The following is an 18,240-nucleotide window of genomic DNA, read 5'->3' on the forward strand; positions in this document are numbered from 1 at the left end:
AGGTTGTAATATAATGCGGTTTAATTCGGTTTGGTTCGATTTACAAAATACAAACCGCAAACCGAACCGAACCGTGCGGTTTTGTTAAAAGATGACCAAAACAAATCCGAACCAAATACTTTTTTTTGCGGTTTCGGTTTGATTTGGTTTAGTTTGAAATTTTCTATTGAATTAGTTTAGTTTTGAACACCCATTTTCAGAGGCCTATAGACTCGATATCTAGAGGGGGCCCATTTTCTAATCACTACTTGGCCGCTGATCCCTCTTTCTTTCTTCGATGACTTCTTTTTTTACTTTCTTCGGATCCCTCCTTACGCTTTGTGCGAACATTGACCCTTTATGAAGTCTTAAACTAATTTTTTTCACATTTTGTCATCGACGTCTTTCACCAAATTTTGAACCCAAGCTTATCATATGTTCCCATTCTTAGGGGGCATTTTGAAGCTTCTTAAATGAAATAATCGTTGATAATTATGGTTAACACATTCTTGTTGGAGTGTCATCTTCATTCCAAAACCTCTCAAATGATACCATGGTGATGAATCTTTACACTGTCTGCTATGGTGGCTATGATGACGATGGGTTTTGGAGGGTGAATGTCTGTGTGGTGCTAGAGAACGAGATCTGTATCACCTGTGGTTTCAGGTGTTATGTCTGCGGGAAGATTCCGCTTGATCCTCATCATAAAACATCATCGATTCATTGTCTACCCGCGTCGGTCCCGACATGTCCTCCGTGGCCATGGGCTACATCTGAGGACTGAAATCATCCGTTTAAATCCACCTTCGTGAGTCGAAGGAACGTGGATATCCTCAAGGGTAGAAAAACTGCCAATGGTGGAGGTGGGGGAAGTTGTTCCAGGGTGATATGACACCATTTATTTTTTTAGGGACTCTTAGGAATTATGGCTATCTCAATATGCTCTTTTCTGATTGACATGAAGAGAGTGATCTGAGATCTAATGGAGAGTTATGTTAATTAAGACTTTTGGCATAATTTTATTTGTCATTAAAAATAGTGATAATAAAGAAATTATGAATACAAATAAAATGTTTATTGTAAGAAAAAGTACTCGAACAAGTACTACTATAAACTAAAAAAGCACATATATATCACCATTTATTATTTATTGATATGCATCAGCATCACACACATTTAAGAGGCATCTTCACAAGAAACATACAAACTTAAAAACAACATCAGCCAGTATGCGTATACACAACAACATCATTAAACAAACATCACACTTATTTAATTATAAAGGTGAAGTGAACACTTAATTAAGCCAACCCCAAAGTTGCACTAAGCCATTACTTCTTTATTTGTTACTTTCTTTAATCCTTTCGAGCGACCCTTGCCTTGGAAAGATTAACATCAATATCCTTAGTGCATTTGCTAAGGTAGTCCATCCATCCATTTGGAGGCTCAATATCCTCATTGATTTTCTCATATTCAATGGCCCATTTAGCAGCAGCAGTACCATCAGCCTTATCAGTTACTTCCAGAATGAGCTTAAAGACCTTATAGTGCTTATCAATGTCTCCACCAAACAGCTTCCATGTGTTCTTCTTGTTCTCTTCATCAACTTCTTCAATAGTCTCATAACATGTGTGTACCTCATCACCTGTTGTGATGTCACATAAAAGTTATAGAAGATATTTTCCATACATATATAAACAAGATGATTTGGTTTGCATGTTAAAAGAGTTAGAAATATAATTACCTATGACATAAGTCCAGTGTTTAACTGTATCAGTGTCATGCCAGTCTTCACCTTCATGCAACTTGGTATGATGAATTCTTTCACAATGGTTTTGAACTTCGTGAAGTTCTGATTGAAATAGTTTGTAGAACCTGTCAGCGGGTGTTTTGATACCAAGTTCAGTGATAAGTTTGCCAGCTAGAACCATTTTTGGAAAGAAAAACTAAGAGATGAAAGAGAAGAAACAAAGGTTGATGTGAGGAAAGTGTATGCAACCCTATGCCTTAAATAGAAACTGAATTACACTTTTTGGCATCAATTTAAATTACTCATTTTCTCTTGGAAATCAAATTTTCTTATTTATATTATATTTTTCCCTCCGTCCCATATTATTTATCGCAATATCTCATTTCACACAAATTAAAAAGAGTAATAAATGAAAGAGAGAATATTAAATTATCCTAATTAATTATTGATCTATTTAAAATAACATTAATATTAAGTGAGAAAACAATAAATTAGAGAATACAATTGAAAAATTAAATATAAAATTAAATCGGTAATACTCCCTCCGGCCTTATTTATAACCAACGATTCTTTTTTTAGGTTCATTGAATAATGAATATATATGATCTTTTATATAGACTAGATACATTTATCATTCAATGAATTTAAAAAGAGAATTTTTGCTTATAAATCATACCAGAGTAGTATAAAATAACATATATTTTAGGACAATTTTTTTTTGTATTAATTATATGATTGTCTAATATGAAGTTATCAAAATGGACCTAAAAGCTAGGCCACATTAATTATATCCTTTTATAAAATAGTAAGATTTGGATAAACTCTAAGACCATCTCCAATGGTGTAACTCATTTTTGAGTTCTTTATGGGTCCCACCAGCCATATTATCTTAAAATAATTTATTTAATATTTATTTTATTGGTGTAATTCAAATGGGTCCCACAATTTTATCTCATAAATTAATTTGATTGGGTACCACAATTTTTTACTAGTTACATTGCAATGCAACTCTACTATGACATGACAAATTGATTCAATATTTAATTATTATATTAATGTCTAGTTGGAGAACTCATTGAAAAATACTACTATTGGAGATGCTTACAAAAGAGATCAACAATTAAATTACTATGCTGTACACTTTACACGTGCAATCCCACCGGTATGCATGTGCCATCTTGACATTACCTGTCACTTCATTTATGACATATTCATTTACTTACATTTAATTAATGATTTAAAATTTGTTTTTACTATTAGTTTGTTATAATATTAAAACTGTTACGAAATAAATAAAAAGAAATAGGACAAGAGTTTATAAAGAAAAGATAAAAATTCTGGATTATATTATTCAGAAGTGCATCTTTACACACTCAGATATGTTGTATTTATATGATACTAAAATCGGACAATTTAATCAATCCAAATTATAACACATAAGAGAAAGAAAGTTACAGTGAGACAACAACAATCTACTTAATATAAATGTAAGGTTGTCATGATGACAACCTAGACCAAAAACCCTAGCATTTGCCTATGTGTCATCTTCATATAGCATTTGCTTATGTGTCATCTTCACAAAATTCTACCACCAAAAATTCTACCAATTAAATATAATGATAACACTCAAATATATTCTAATTATAATTCTCAAATATATTATTTAATATTTTATAACTCTCCAATCTATTCTAATTATAAAGTATACAAATGTTAGATAAAACAACTTTTATATGTATATATTTTTATGTATTTTTATATTTATATATTTAATAGTATTTTATTTTTAAATTCAATAAATTAAATATAATAATAATAATAAGAATTATAATTTTATTATTTAATATTTTTAACTCTCAAATATATTCCAATTATAAAGTATAAAAATATTAAATAATTTTTTTAAATGTATGTATTTTAATGTTTATATTTTTAATAATATTTTATTATTTAATATTTTATAACTCTCAAATATATTCTAATTATAAAGTATACAAATATTAGATAAAAAACTTTTATATGTATATATTATTAACTTTTATAGTTACAAATAAAAAGATAATATAGTTACAAAAATTTTTATATGTATATATATTTTTCACTCAAAATAAAAAGATAATATAGTTACAAATAATTGAAAAAATAAATAATATAAAAATACGAGTAATTAAAACTGTGTATTATATATGTAAAGTATTATATTATATATATATATATATATATATATATATATATATATATATATATAATACTTTTTGTGAAAATAATATATGTAAAGTAAAAAATATTTTTATTCTTTTATAATATTTTTCGTTAAAAAGCGAGATTTTGATCTAATTAATTTCCTATTACAAATTTTAATTTTACTTACAATTTTATTATATTATTTTATTTTTAAAATCTACAAACAATATTCTTTTTTACCGCTATTAATAAAGTTTCTAATAAAGGTTTTACAATTTTTTGTTTTATTCTTTTTAATTACTGCAAAAATTAGTGTTTTGACTTTTGAGAATGAAGAGTCGTATGAAACGGTCAGTTTAATATACATTTTAAGTTATAAATTAAATTATATGGGTATAATAAATTAAATTTAATGATTTGTATTTCCGTTATAAATTTAATTAAAATATATATGATGTTTGATTTTCTTCATAATATCGATTTATTATTCTTAAATTCATCAATTTGTCCCACTTTTTCCTTAAATATATAATCATTCCCACTTTCTTCCTCATACGTATATATTAGAACAATTTTTATCTTTATCTAATCCAAAAGCTTTTGTAAGGTTTTAACTTTTTTTTTACCTTTATTCAAATCAATTTCACGCACATATTTTTCTCTATAAATTTAATTTTATTATTTTGATCATATTCGACTTTATTTTATAAATATTATTTTGATCGTATTGAAATTCATTTCATAGTCATATTCATATTATATAATATAATTTTTAATTATTATTTTGTAGGTTTTACAATTTGAATGAGAGTCTAATCGGCCCAACACCTCCAAACAATAATCTTATAACCAAAATTGAAACAAACAACTCTTACAATCATTTGGAGCATCAAAATTTCAGAATATAGTCTTTTTTATTTAAATTATAGGTATGTTTTCTATTTTATTTTACATATCAATTGAATCCTATAAGTTATATTATTTTTATTTTTATTTTATTATTTTTAAATTATTATTATTTTTATTATTATTATTATTGTTATTAATATGATAATATTTATTAACTATCGCTATATACTCTTTTAAATTACATAATTATTTACTAAAAATTAAATTGCAAAATAAACTTTTGTTGTAAGTCATAATCGATTTAGTTGTAAGTTATTAAACTCTGAATATTATTTTAAAATTTATATAATGATAGAGTATTTGGTTTATTATAATATATATAAATAATATGTATTATGAATAATTAATTTATTTCGTTTAATCTATGAAAAACATGAGAACTAATCTACAATCTTTTTAATCATAAGAGTATATTTAGGAATTAAAATATCACTATTTAACGAAAAATTTAAGATAGCTTTTTTAAAAATCTACAAACAATATTCTTTTTTATTGCTATTAATAAAGTTTTTAATAACGGTTTTACAATTTTTAGTTTTATTCTTTTTAATTACTGCAAAAATTAGTGTTTAAAGAACGAAGAGTTGTATGAAACGGTATGTTTAATATATATGTTAAGTTATAAATTAAATCATATGGATATAAATTAAATTTAATGATTTGTTTTTCCGTTATAAATTTAATTAAAATATATATGATGTTTGATTTTCTTCATAATATCAATTTATTATTCTTAATTCAATCAATGTGTCGCACTTTTTCCTTAAATATATAATCATTCCCACTTTCTTCCTCACACGTATATATTAGAACAATTTTTTATCTTTATCTAATCCAAAAGCTCTTGAAAGGTTTCATCTTTTTTTTTTTTACCTTTATTCAAATCAATTTCATGCCCATATTTTTCTCTATAAATTTAATTTTATTATTTTGATCATATTGACTTTATTTCATAAATATTATTTTGATCGTATTGAAATTCATTTCATAGTCATATTCATATTGTATAATATAATTTTTAATTATGATTTTGTAGGTTTTGCAATTTGAATGAGAGTCTAATCAACCCCAACACCTACAAACAATAATCTTATAACCAAAATTGAAACATACAACTCTTACAATCATTTAAAGCATCAAAATTTCAAAACTATAATAATAATTTGCTATAATAGTAAAGTATGACATATTTTGATATAACTATGATACATGTTGTTCTAATTGTATTATAGAAAAATATTAATGTAATTTTAGTGATTGTCTTAATAGATTATCTAATAGGTATGTATTTGCATATGCTAACAATGTCCTTTCACTTTCTATGATTATGTTTATAGTTTTTCTCTCTCTCTTTTTTAAAGCTTTATAACCAAAAAAAAGTTGGTTTTTGTTACACATCATTTAAATAATATAGTCTTTTTATATAAATTATAGGTATGTTTTCTATTTTATTTTACATATCCTATAAGTTATATATATATTTTATTTTAATTTTATTATTTTTAAATTATTAATATTATTATTATTATTGTTGTTGTTGTTGTTATTAATATGATAATATTTATTAACTACCGCTATATACCCTTTTAAATTACATTATTATTTACTAAAAATAAAATTGCAAAATAAACTTTTGTTGTAAGTCATAATCGATTTAGTTGTAAGTTATTAAACTCTGAATATTATTTTAAAATTTATATAATAATAGAGTATTTGATTTATTATAATATGTATAAATAATATGTTAAAAAATTAAGATAGCTTCGTTAAAAAATTAATAACTTATATTAATAAATTTTAGAATCATTAATGCCTATAAAATTGAAAAATAAATCTCTTTAAAGTTTCTTTTTATTTTCAAATTTTCTTTTTTCTTTAATTTAATTATTAAAGTGAAAATAATTAATTTATTGAAATGCTTTAACTCAAAATAAATAATAGTTTTCTATACTCCGTGAAATTAACATCCCTCAACCATGTCACAACATACCTCTTCCACTACAATAAACAAACTAAAAAATCATGAAAATATGAATGAAGTTACCTGATTAGCATAGGAACACCGAGAAAAAATCAATATGATAAGATATAATATCATTTTTAAAAAATATCTACAGAATATATGATGTAAAACTTTTTTTAGACTTCATATTGAATAAGAGAATAATTGAAATTTAGATTGATCTACTCTTATATGTATTATAAATTCAATGATTAATCACAAATATTATCTACAAATAATTTAATATAACATTTTATAATATTGCATTATTAGAAAATCTCATATTTAAAAAAATTTATACATATTTTATATAATTTTAAAGCACGTTTCATCCTATGATATAATTTTTATATATAAATTATTAAGATAATTTTTTTAATCAAATCCGTGCAACGCACGGGCCATAGATCTAGTTAACATAAATCATGAAAATTTCTTTGGCCACCTCCCTATGGGGGTCACCCCCAGCGAAAATTCCAAAATACCCCTGCTTCGGAAGTTCATTTCCGAAAGCGTCTTTTTTTGAAAAAATTGACTTATTTCGGAAGTTCATTTCCGAAATACTGCGATTTCTGCAGATTTATCAAAACACTCCCCCTCCCCCAATCATTTACCCTAAATCAAAACAAAAAGTGGCAAAGGCGAAAATTTGTGCAAACAGAATTCCAAAGCTGCATCAAGGCTCCAATCACACTGCTAAACAACATTCAAAAGCCCTCAATCCTAACACTTTGTAAGTTTTGAAATTTTTAGATCTATTATTCAAATGCATGTTATTTAGGGTTTTAATTGCATAAATGATATATGGTTAGGTTGTTAGTAGTATTTAGGTTGTTTAGAAGCATTTTGATTTGGTTTGAAGTTTGGTTTAGGGGTCTGTCATGGAAGTTGCAGAAAACTCCATCGCAGGGGTGTTTCGGAAGTTCATTTCCGAAAACACCTCCATCCTAGTTTTCGGAAATGAACTTCCGAAATGTATCAGAAGTTCAAATTTTTTTGTTTTTTATTTTGTCTATGCATATTAATCGTTTTCAATTGTTTACAGGAACATGTCAGGCAACCAACCAGCACGCAGGACTGCGTCTTCTAAAGAGGGCGCTAAGGGAAGAAAGGGTTCTTCAAAGAAGGAGGTGAAAGAGGTGAAGGAGGTGAAGGAGGTGAAGGAGAAGAAGAAGCTTTTGACTGGTTCTGCTTCTCGTCCCCTGGGGGTCCATGGCTCGGACGTGCAGGCTCAGCCTTCAGGCGTGATCAACGCTGATGGTTCTGATACTGAGTGGGATGAGGATTGGTATAATTATCTTCATTCGGAGGAGTTCGCTCGTCGGGAAGAATAACGTGTTTTTATTTTGTTTGATGTGTATTCTGTAACGCTAGTCGGGCAGAATAACATGTTTTTGTTTTGTTTGACGTGTTTTATTTTGTTCTGATTTCGGATTGTATCGCACAATGTTTTTGTATTGGATTTATCATGTTAGTTTTTGGAAGTGGTAACCGGGGTCGGAACATATGACGGAGGAGGTGGATGTTCGGAGGAAGAAGAACCGGAGGTACGTCCACCGCGAGACAAAGGAACCAATCAATGTAAGCTATAGTTTATCATTATCATCTGGGGACGTCATTTCTAAAAAATCAAGATTAAAAATAATAAGATTTTTTTCCCAATTTTTTGTAATGACGTCCCCTGATGATAATGATAAACTATAGCTTACATTGATTGGCTCCTTTGTCTCGCGGTGGACGTACCTCCGGTTCTTCTTCCTCCGGGGACATCCACCTCCTCCGTCATATGTTCCGGCCCCGGTTACACCTCCTCCGTCATTTGTTACTTACAGTAGTACGTATTTTTATTAAAAGAATAAAAAAACCTTTTGAAATTTGGAAGCTTTTTTTCTCCCCACCACTCTCTCATCCCCACCTACCCGTGTTCAACAATATGTAACTTTAATTTTATGTAATATTATCGTTGTAATCTTCACCCGATTAAATAAAGCGAATTGTTGTTGTTTTTCATTTTATTCTGTCCAGACATATTTTCGGAAGTTCATTTCCGAATTCTCCAAGGGGGGTGCGTTCGGAGATGAACTTCCGAAACACCACATTTTCTGAAAAGTAACTTTATTTCGGAGATGCATCTCCGAAATCAATATTTTATATTAAAAAAAACATGTTTTCGGAGATACATTTCCGAAAACACCTTTTTTAAGAAAAAAAGTACAGTTTCGGAAATGAACTTCCGAAACCAGAAGTATTGTGGTAAATTCACCAGGGGTGGGCAAGAAGGTTAGAAGGTGGGTGAAGAAAAAACCTAAATCATTCATACCACTTTTTCTTGAATATACGTTTAGAGTATATCTACGTTAAAATTTATTAGGAAAAGTTATGTGAAAAAAAATTTAGTGAAAAAAAAGAGAGTAATATTTTATGAAAAATTTATTTCTTTTCCTGAGTTGAATGATCAACTCTTGGACAATAAAGGTCAATGTTCTATATTAATTGGTTATAAATTCTATTTGAGTGTAAAAATATATACAAGATTATTTTACGAACGAATTTATTAAATATTTGTATCAGCCCTCATTGAAAATCATGAATAAAAATTTCTTTTGAAGAAATTTGTATCTCCTATAATCAGTGACGGATCTATTAAAGGGCTGGTGGAGACCACGATACCCTTCACATTATTTGTATATCTATATCTAGCGATAAGTAAGTTATGAATATTTTGTTATTTAATTTTTTTTTTAAAAATGCAAATAGGAGAAGAACCCATATTCATCGAGTACATGTAAAAGAAAAAAAAAATAATCACCAAACCAAATCCAAATTTATATCAATTTTGATAAAATATTTTATATATATATTTTTAGATTTCAGCACCCCCAATAAATTTACTAGATCCACCACTGCCTTTAATGCAATCTTTCAATTGAGTGATATATATAATATTATCTTTATATATGGTAGATATATGCTAGTTGTAATAATTATTTCGGAAGATAAATCACATGCGAATTATATGTGTTAAATTAAGAATCTATGCCAAACACAATATCAAGAGATGAAAGAGAAGAAACCAAGGTTGATGTAAGGAAATTGTATGCAACACTATGCCTTAAATAGAAACTAAATTACACTTTTTGGGCATCAATTTGAATTACATTTTTTCTTTAGCATCCAACTTTCTTATTTATATTATTAATTATACGAGTATGTCTAATATGAAGTTTTCAAAATGAACCTAAAATTCAACTTTTTATTAGAAATAGTAAGATTTGGAAAATCAATATTAGATAAACTCTAATATGCAAAAGAGGGATATGGATCCTCTCCAACTTTTTACTACTGTCTATCTAGCTCACATCTCAACCATTCATCTATTTTTTTTTTATCTCTTTCTAAAACAACAAATTTTCATTTATTATTTTTTGTTGATTCTGAACCATTAGATGAAAAGCTGGAGGAATGGCAAAAGAGAAACTGCTACAAGTGATATTTTTCCGCAAAAGAGGCCAACAATTAAATTATGCTGTACCTGCTATCCCACCCATATACCATGCTGTAGCAACCCGCCCTAAAAATTAAAGGTTTTAGAGTCGCCACCTATTCTACCAGGGCGAATAGGAAATCCTACGCAGTTAAGAGATTCTGGACAAGTTATTATATTCAGGTCAAGGGAAGGTGTTAGGCACCCTTAACCCTTTCCTAAGGTTTTAAATTTAAGGCAAAGGTTTGTGGCTAAATGCTAAGGTTTATAGCTAAGGAAATGAATAGGGTGAACGGCAAAATTCGAACCTAATTAGAATTTTGGGGAACTAATTAGAATTTTGGGGAAGGGGACTCGCCTTGTTGCCAAGTGCCTACGTACCTCCTTATGGAGGATCAGAGTCTACGTAGTTCGGGGAAGGGTTGTACACCTTAGAATTTGATATGAAGTTGTTCGAAGGTATTTTGAGTTACCTTATCGTAGTTTTTGAAATGCGAAGTTCGCAAGGTATTTTGAATTATCTTATCGTAGTTTTGAAAATCGCAGTATTGAAGAGATGAGTTGTGAGTGTTTTAGATGGCGTACAACCCTGGTTTTTAATATGTTACCGTTAGTGGCGATGATCAATAGGTTTGATCACCATAGCTAACGGATTGAATGAAGGATTGCTAACCATTCTAATCGATAGATTCGATTATCACGAATAGCAAAATGAATGTGTTTTAAAGAATATTATTTTATCGTTATCCCTCATAATCAATAGATTCGATTACAAATAATAACGGATTGATAAAGATGTGCTAATCATCATAACCAATAAGATGGTTACAACCTTTTAGCAAAATGAACCCTATTTGAAATTAATTAATTAATTATTAACCATCGCGACCAATTAATTCGGTCGAAACGAATAATAAATAAAAATCCTAATATTTTGGCCAAATGGCCAGTGGGATTGGGCAAACCCTAATGCATGATAACCTATCTAAGGTTTTTGTGATTTATAATTAAAGTTGATTAAAATAAATCAAATCAAATAATCGAGATAATCGGGAAAAATCCTAAGCCTAATCCTAATTTAATTATATTATTCTAATTTAACAAATCAAATTATATGTAATGAATATGTATTGATTTAATAATACCAGTAAACAAATAAATAAAAATAAATAAATAAATAAATAAATAAGAAAACCTGGGCGTGTTATCCCATGTGGTGTATTGATGAGTGTCTATGGTGTGCCATCAGCCTTGATGCGTTAGATCTGGAAAGAAGAAGATCTTGGGGTGCAGGGCTGAGGATGTATGGTAAGCCCTATGAGCGAGACGCATGGGATCCGTAGACAAGTCTCTCATAAAAATAATATGCCCTGGGGGGACTCGAACCCAGGTTCTGTCAGTTATGCACCCATACCCTTTGCCATGCGTACTACAGCTTATTTGTCATTGATCAGTTACCCAAGAAAAGTATATACAATATCAAAGAAATAAATGGCAAAAGTCAAAGAAGCGGAGCATGGGATACTGTAGCTATGCGTTTCAACCAATCACGTGGAGAGAGAACATGCTGACGCGCTGACTTCCCAATGAGTATGCTACACGCGTGATGTCAATGGGGAGAGAGAGAGAGCAGAATTTGACTGGCCAATAGGATTTTCCAATCATGCCACGCGTAACCCAGAAACACACGCAACCACCGAAACAGGGTCTCTGGTCTCCTTCTCCGGCGAGACCTTCATCTTCTCCGGCGAGAAGATTTTTAGAAACCTGCGAAATAGCAACAAGACGAAGACGAAATCCACCCAAATCCACTAAATCGTGTGCCACGAATTCAATGGGATGGTTAGTTTTCACAGATAACGGTCGTAGCTATGAAAACGAACCTGCATAGTGTTTATGCCCTAATCATGGCAGAACGCGATCCTGACGTCAAGACGATGGGTCTAAACCATCCCAAATACCAACCTGAACATGGAAAGATGCATAAAATTTATTTAAATAGCCTGGATAAACAATTCGAAATTCAAGAAGTACTACAAATGGTGTGATCGAGAGAGAATGTTCTGGGAGTGCTCGAATGCGTGGGATGGTATGGATTGAACCCTGGAGACCTCAGGAACAAGACTCAGTCCTTAAAACCGCATGAGAATTACTGCAAGCAAGAGTTCAATGGTGTAACTTTGTTTTGCAATTTTGAAGTGTAAACCCTAAGTTCTATGGCTGCAAAACCTCTCCTTCTGGCTGCTACGTTTTAGAGTATATATATGAGAATCTAATTAGGGTTTAGCATGGGCTTTGATATTGAGTTTTTTTAATCATTTTAGGATTTGATAAAAATATGATTTTCTTTCTAAAATTGGATAGTATCCTTCATGACCAAGGCTGAACGTTTTTGGATCTTTGTAGATGTATCTTTGGGCCCTTGGATGATTTAAATAAAGGTCCATGCATTTTAATCCATTTATTTTGATATTTTCTTAATTTATTTAGTATTTAAATGAATAAAAATCCATATAAATAAAAATAAAATCATGAAACGGTGGGGGGTGGATATATAGGCCCTTATATATGTCATGGATGCGTTTGGAATAAAGATCCTAGGCCCATTAGTCTAAAAATGCAAAATTATGCAATTAGAGTTTCATATATTTCCTGAAATTTGGCCAACTTCTGAGCATTATATCTCCTTCAATTTTTGCTATATGATCATGTTCTAGGACTTTTTGGAAAGCTTAAAGAGTCCTCTAAATGACCCTTTTTGTTTCATCTCAATTGAAGCTTCCGTGATCATGTTATGGGCTTTTGGAAAAGATGACCTTTTAATGACCTTTCTAGAGGACCTGTAATGTATTGGACCATATCTCTTGAATGAAGCATTTATGGCCTTGGAATGTGAGGGACAAAATTGTAGAGAATCCAATTTCCTTCAGAATAGGCTTTAGTTTGGAAATTTCTGATACTCCATGTGAAAGTTATAGACAATCAAAGTTGAGTTGACTTTCTCCTATAAAAAACCCTAATTTGAACCTTTTGAATTTGTACATTTCTGAGTTTTCATTTAATGAATCATGATCAACTTTTGATTAAATGATGGATAGAACCTCAAATATTTGATTTTGACCAAAAGTCTTGAAGTTTGACTGTGCTTTGACCATAGTTGACTTTTAGGTTAACATAGTCGATTATGGATCATCTGAGCATTTGAATGAGCAATCCTTGGAATTGAAGCTTGAATTTTGACATGGAAATGCTTTGAGACATATGAGATACCTTGAGATCCATTTGAGGTCTTAGAGATTCAAACTCTTTTGATAAAGTGCAAACCCTAATTTAAGAAGCCCTCGATTAGGAGAATGTTGCTTTGAATAAACCCTTGAACCTTGAATCATTGAAGATGAAATGAAGAGGGAAAATTTTGGGGTATGACACATGCCATCTTGATATAATTGTATAAAGTGCAAAATGTTTCTTGATATTTATAGTCCTGTACAAAGTGCAAAAGGTTTCTTGAGATTTATAGTCCTTTCAATCCAGTGTCAACACAAACACCAACTACAAGACAACAAGAATGGATAATAATAACTGGACTACGGTGCAATGGAGACACAGGCGTCAAAAGTGGGACACATCAAACAACAAGGATAAGAAAGGTAGTGATCAAGGGTCAAAGAAAACGACGTTTTTCTTTACGAAGATACCAGACGAATACGGAGCAAAGGAGCTGTACGAGAGGTTTGGCGACTTTGGTTGGGTAGACGAAGTAATTATCCCACCAAAAAGAGACGTTAGGGGAAAGCGTTACAGTTTTGTAAGGTTCTTCGAGGTTCAGAATGCTGAGATTTTGGCGATGAAGTTGAATAATATCTTCATTGGCAGAAGAAAGTTACACGTCAACCTTCCGAAATACGATAGAGGCGCTCCAAAGAAGAAGGGTTTTCAACATCATGGAGTAGGCATTAAGAAGCAACAAGAGTTTGCAAGGCGTGGGGATCCTGAAGCACAAAACAAGGGGCATGGGGCGGCTGGTGAAACACGTACACGTACATACGCCCAGGTGATAAGAGATTCTGGTTCTAAGAAGATGTTCACACATATGGAGTACAATCAAAAACTTGAAGATTTATCTCGATTTGAAAAAGCTTACGTAGGGGTGGTGGAGGTCCCAGGCATGACATACAACATCCAAGAATCTCTTCATATGGAAGGTTATTTTACCATTAAAGCTACCCCATTAGGGGAGAATCTTTGCCTGCTAGAAGAAAGTGAGGAAGGAGAGATTGAATACTTGATCAAGGAAGCGAGAGACTGGATTGGACAATGGTTTAGTGAGGTGAGAAGGTGGAACCATAGAGATGTCGATAACGAAAGATTAACCTGGCTACGATGCTACGGAATCCCTTGTCACGCTTGGTGCTTTGACTTTTTTCAATTCCTAACCTCTCCGGTGGGGAATCTGATTTGCTGCGATGAATAGACTCAGAAACAGTCTAAGTTTGATGTTGCCAGGATCCTTATCAAGACTAAGTACAACTTAGTTCTCAATGAAACCTTTAACATTGGAGTGAATGGGGAGGCTTTCTCAATAAAAATCGTGGAGGATTCTCAAGGACCTTTGAGGATAGTGATGCCTAAGAGTAAAGATGATAAGGTTTCCGACTCCTTGGATTCATCGGAATTGGAGGTAGGGGAGTTAGTTTGAGACGAAGAACCCGTTGTCAGTCCTATGGCGGAGAAGCCTGACTCCCTTAGGTTGGTGGAACGGAGCGCGGGTACAGGGAGTAATGGTGATCTGATGGGAAGTACAAAAGATGGCAGAAAGACGTCTTTCGGTGACAAGATGGGGGAGGCAAAGGAAGTCATATCAAGGTACAAAATTCTGGTAAGGTCACAAAAAGCTGCAAAGGAGGCGCATAATTTTTCAAAAGAAGATTACAAAGTCAGCTTAGTGGTAAAGGATGGTGAAAAGATGGTTACGCGTGAAGGTGGTGATAATAGGAGGAATACGTTGGGCCTAAGAAGGAAATCAGTTTGGAAGCTGAGTGGACCCTGCAAGGGATCTTTGGCCTTGGGCCTTAAAATTAATTCTGGCCCAATTATTAAAAAGAAGAAGAAGTCATATTCGAAACAAAAAAGAGATCAAGGAAAATTGCACGTGGTGGGGTCTGAAAATAGTGGGGATTCTTTATCGTCTTTCTCTTCAATTAAATCCCCAATCGAAGAAAGAGTGAGAATTAAATCTAAGAAAAATTACAAAACCTTGCATATTCTTGAACATGAGGAGCCTTATAATATTGTCAAACGCTTATCTACTTCCGAGGATGCACTTCAACCACAGACAAGTTCTGATCGAGCTAGTAATTGTTCAAGCTTGAGGGCGAAATCGAAACAGGTGGCGGTAGAAAAGTTGTGGAAAGCTATTGAGGAGTTAGGGGTTATGGGTGATGGGGACGATGAAGTGTACACAAAATCAGTTAGAGCAATGGAGAAGAGAGATGACGTGGGAAGAAATTCACAGAAGGCGGAAGGATGAAATAGGGATTCTCGATGAATATTATCTCGTACAATATTAGAGGGGGTAACAATCCTTTAAAATGTAGAAGACTTAAGGAGTTTTTTGCAAAAGGTAAAGCTAATTTGTGTTTCATTCAAGAGACAAAGTGTAAACCAATGTCGGAGGATATTATGAAAAGCTTGTGGGGTGACTCTCCTGTGGAATGGTCATCAAAAGAATCTCAAGGGCTCTCTGGTGGCATGCTGATCATGTGGCGCAAGGGCATCATCAAACCTTCTTTCAGCTTCCGTGGTAGCGGTTACTTAGGGGTATGTGCAGAATTTAAGGGAAGTCTTTGTTATTTCATAAATGTCTATTCACCGTGTGATTCAGTGTTGAAAAAAAGATTGTGGGACGGTTTGGTGGAACTTAGAGGTGTTTGGAGCAACGGGGAGTGGTGTGTAGGAGGAGATTTTAACGCTGTTAAACTGGAGGAGGAAAGGTTGGGGCGAAATTTCTTTCGGAGGACTCAGGAAAGCGTGTGTTTTAAGGACTTCATTGACATTATAGATTTGGTTGATCTCCCTACTGGAGCAAGAAAGTTCTCTTGGAGTAAGGGGAACAGAGGGTCGTTGAGTAGATTAGACAGATTTTTACTATCAGAGGGATTCATTGAGTTAATGTCAGTTGTTAGTCAGGAGATCGGTCTAAAAGACGTATCGGATCATAGTCCTGTGTGGTTGAGTTGTGATAAACTTGATTGGGGTCTGAAACCGTTTAGAACTATGATATGAACGGTTGGTTAGAACATCAAGGTTTAGTAGAGTTTGTCAACAAAGAATGGAGTGCTCTGAAAGTTTCGGGGACACCGGCTTACATTGTGAAGGAGAAAATGAGGTTGTTAAAGGAGAGATTGCGTTGGTGGAACCGTGAAGTCTTTGGGTGGGTAAATATGAGGATTGAAGACGCGGTAACGGGTATCAACGATTGTGATGACGCGTTCACTTGAGAATTTCTAAGGGGAAGGAATCAAATGGTATCTGATGTTGTGTTGGAGGATGAGGAGACATCACAGAAGAGAGCAGAGGCGTCTAGATAGTTTTGGAATAATCTTCAAAGATGGGAGTGCACTTTGAAGCAAAGGTCTAGAATTACTTGGTGCAAAGAAGGCGATCAAAACACAAGGTTCTTCCACAACTCTATCAAGGTCAGAACAAGGAAAAATTATTTGTGTGGTGTTATGTCGGAAGCAGGTTGGGTGGATGATGTTGTCGGGGTTAAAGAAGAAGTGCGTAGATTCTTCGAGGCCAAATATAAATCTTCCAATGTACCAAGGTTGGACGGTTTAGTCTTTAATCGTTTATCCTCTAAGGAGGCTTCAAGTCTGGAGGTGAGTTTTACGGAGAAGGAAGTTCATAATGTTGTTTGGGAATTCGATGGAAATAAAAGTCCAGGCCCAGATGGTTACAATTTCAGTTTTATTCGCAAATGCTGGAACTCATTTTCGGGTGACATCCTAAGCTTCCTGTTGGATTTTCAATCCAAGGCAATGTTACCGAAGGCAGTTGCAGCCTCCTTCATAGCATTAATCCCCAAGGCAGAGAACCCTCAAGCGTTAAATGAGTTCAGACCAATCACGTTGGTGGGAAGCTTGTACAAGATCTTGGCCAAATTACTCGCAAACAGGCTAATACGGTAGTGGGGAAGTTAGTATCAAAGTTGCAGACCGCTTTTATACCAGGCAGATAAATACAATATGGCATCGTCGTTCTCAACGAATTAATTGATTTTTACAAGAGAAAGAGGAAGAAGTGTGTGGTGTTGAAGGTTGATTTCGAAAAAGTTTACGACAATGTCGATTGGGGTTTCTTGAAATATGCTTTATCAAGATTTGGTTTTGGAACAAAGTGGGTGAAATGGATGACGGCTTGAGTTTGTAACGGCACAACTTCAGTCTTGGTTAATGGCAGCCCAACTGTGGATTTCAAGTTGGAGAAAGGTCTGAAACAGGGAGACCCTCTATCCCCTTTTTTATTCATTCTTGTAGCTAAAGGTTTTTCAATGATGATATCGAAAGCGGTGGCAAATGGAGCTTTCAAGGGCTTTAGGGTGAATGACGACTTGGTTTTTGATCTTCTTCAATTCGCCGATGACACAATGATTTTATGCGAACCGTCTTGGAGCAATATTCGATGCGTGAAAGCCATCCTCAGAGGCTTCGAACTTGTCTCTGGTCTCAATATAAACTTATGTAAAAGTAGCTTTTCGGGTAAAAATATCGACGAATCTTTTATGGAAGCGTCTGCGTCTTATCTCTGTTCTATTAAAGGTAATTTTCTAATGAATTTCTTTGGCATTCCAGTAGGCTGCAATCACAGAACTCAATCAGTCTGGAAACCGATAATTGGTAGACTGAATAGTAGATTATCAGTTTGGTCAGG

General features: G+C 32.5%; 1 protein-coding gene across 1 annotated transcript; it reads right to left on the reverse strand.

The window, feature by feature from the left end:
• Positions 1 to 1,108: 1,108 nt before the first annotated feature.
• LOC131627160 (MLP-like protein 34) lies at positions 1,109 to 1,978 on the reverse strand. The gene is made up of 2 exons (XM_058897994.1): positions 1,724 to 1,978; positions 1,109 to 1,624 (listed from the first exon to the last, which is right to left on the reverse strand). The coding sequence occupies exons 1-2, from the start codon at positions 1,908 to 1,910 to the stop codon at positions 1,335 to 1,337; spliced, it is 477 nt and encodes a 158-aa protein (XP_058753977.1). The 5' UTR covers positions 1,911 to 1,978; the 3' UTR covers positions 1,109 to 1,334.
• Between the last annotated feature and the right edge of the window lie 16,262 nt (positions 1,979 to 18,240).

The sequence above is a fragment of the Vicia villosa genome, unplaced genomic scaffold, assembly GCF_029867415.1.
Source record: "Vicia villosa cultivar HV-30 ecotype Madison, WI unplaced genomic scaffold, Vvil1.0 ctg.000351F_1_1, whole genome shotgun sequence".
NCBI classification, from domain to species: Eukaryota; Viridiplantae; Streptophyta; class Magnoliopsida; order Fabales; family Fabaceae; genus Vicia; species Vicia villosa.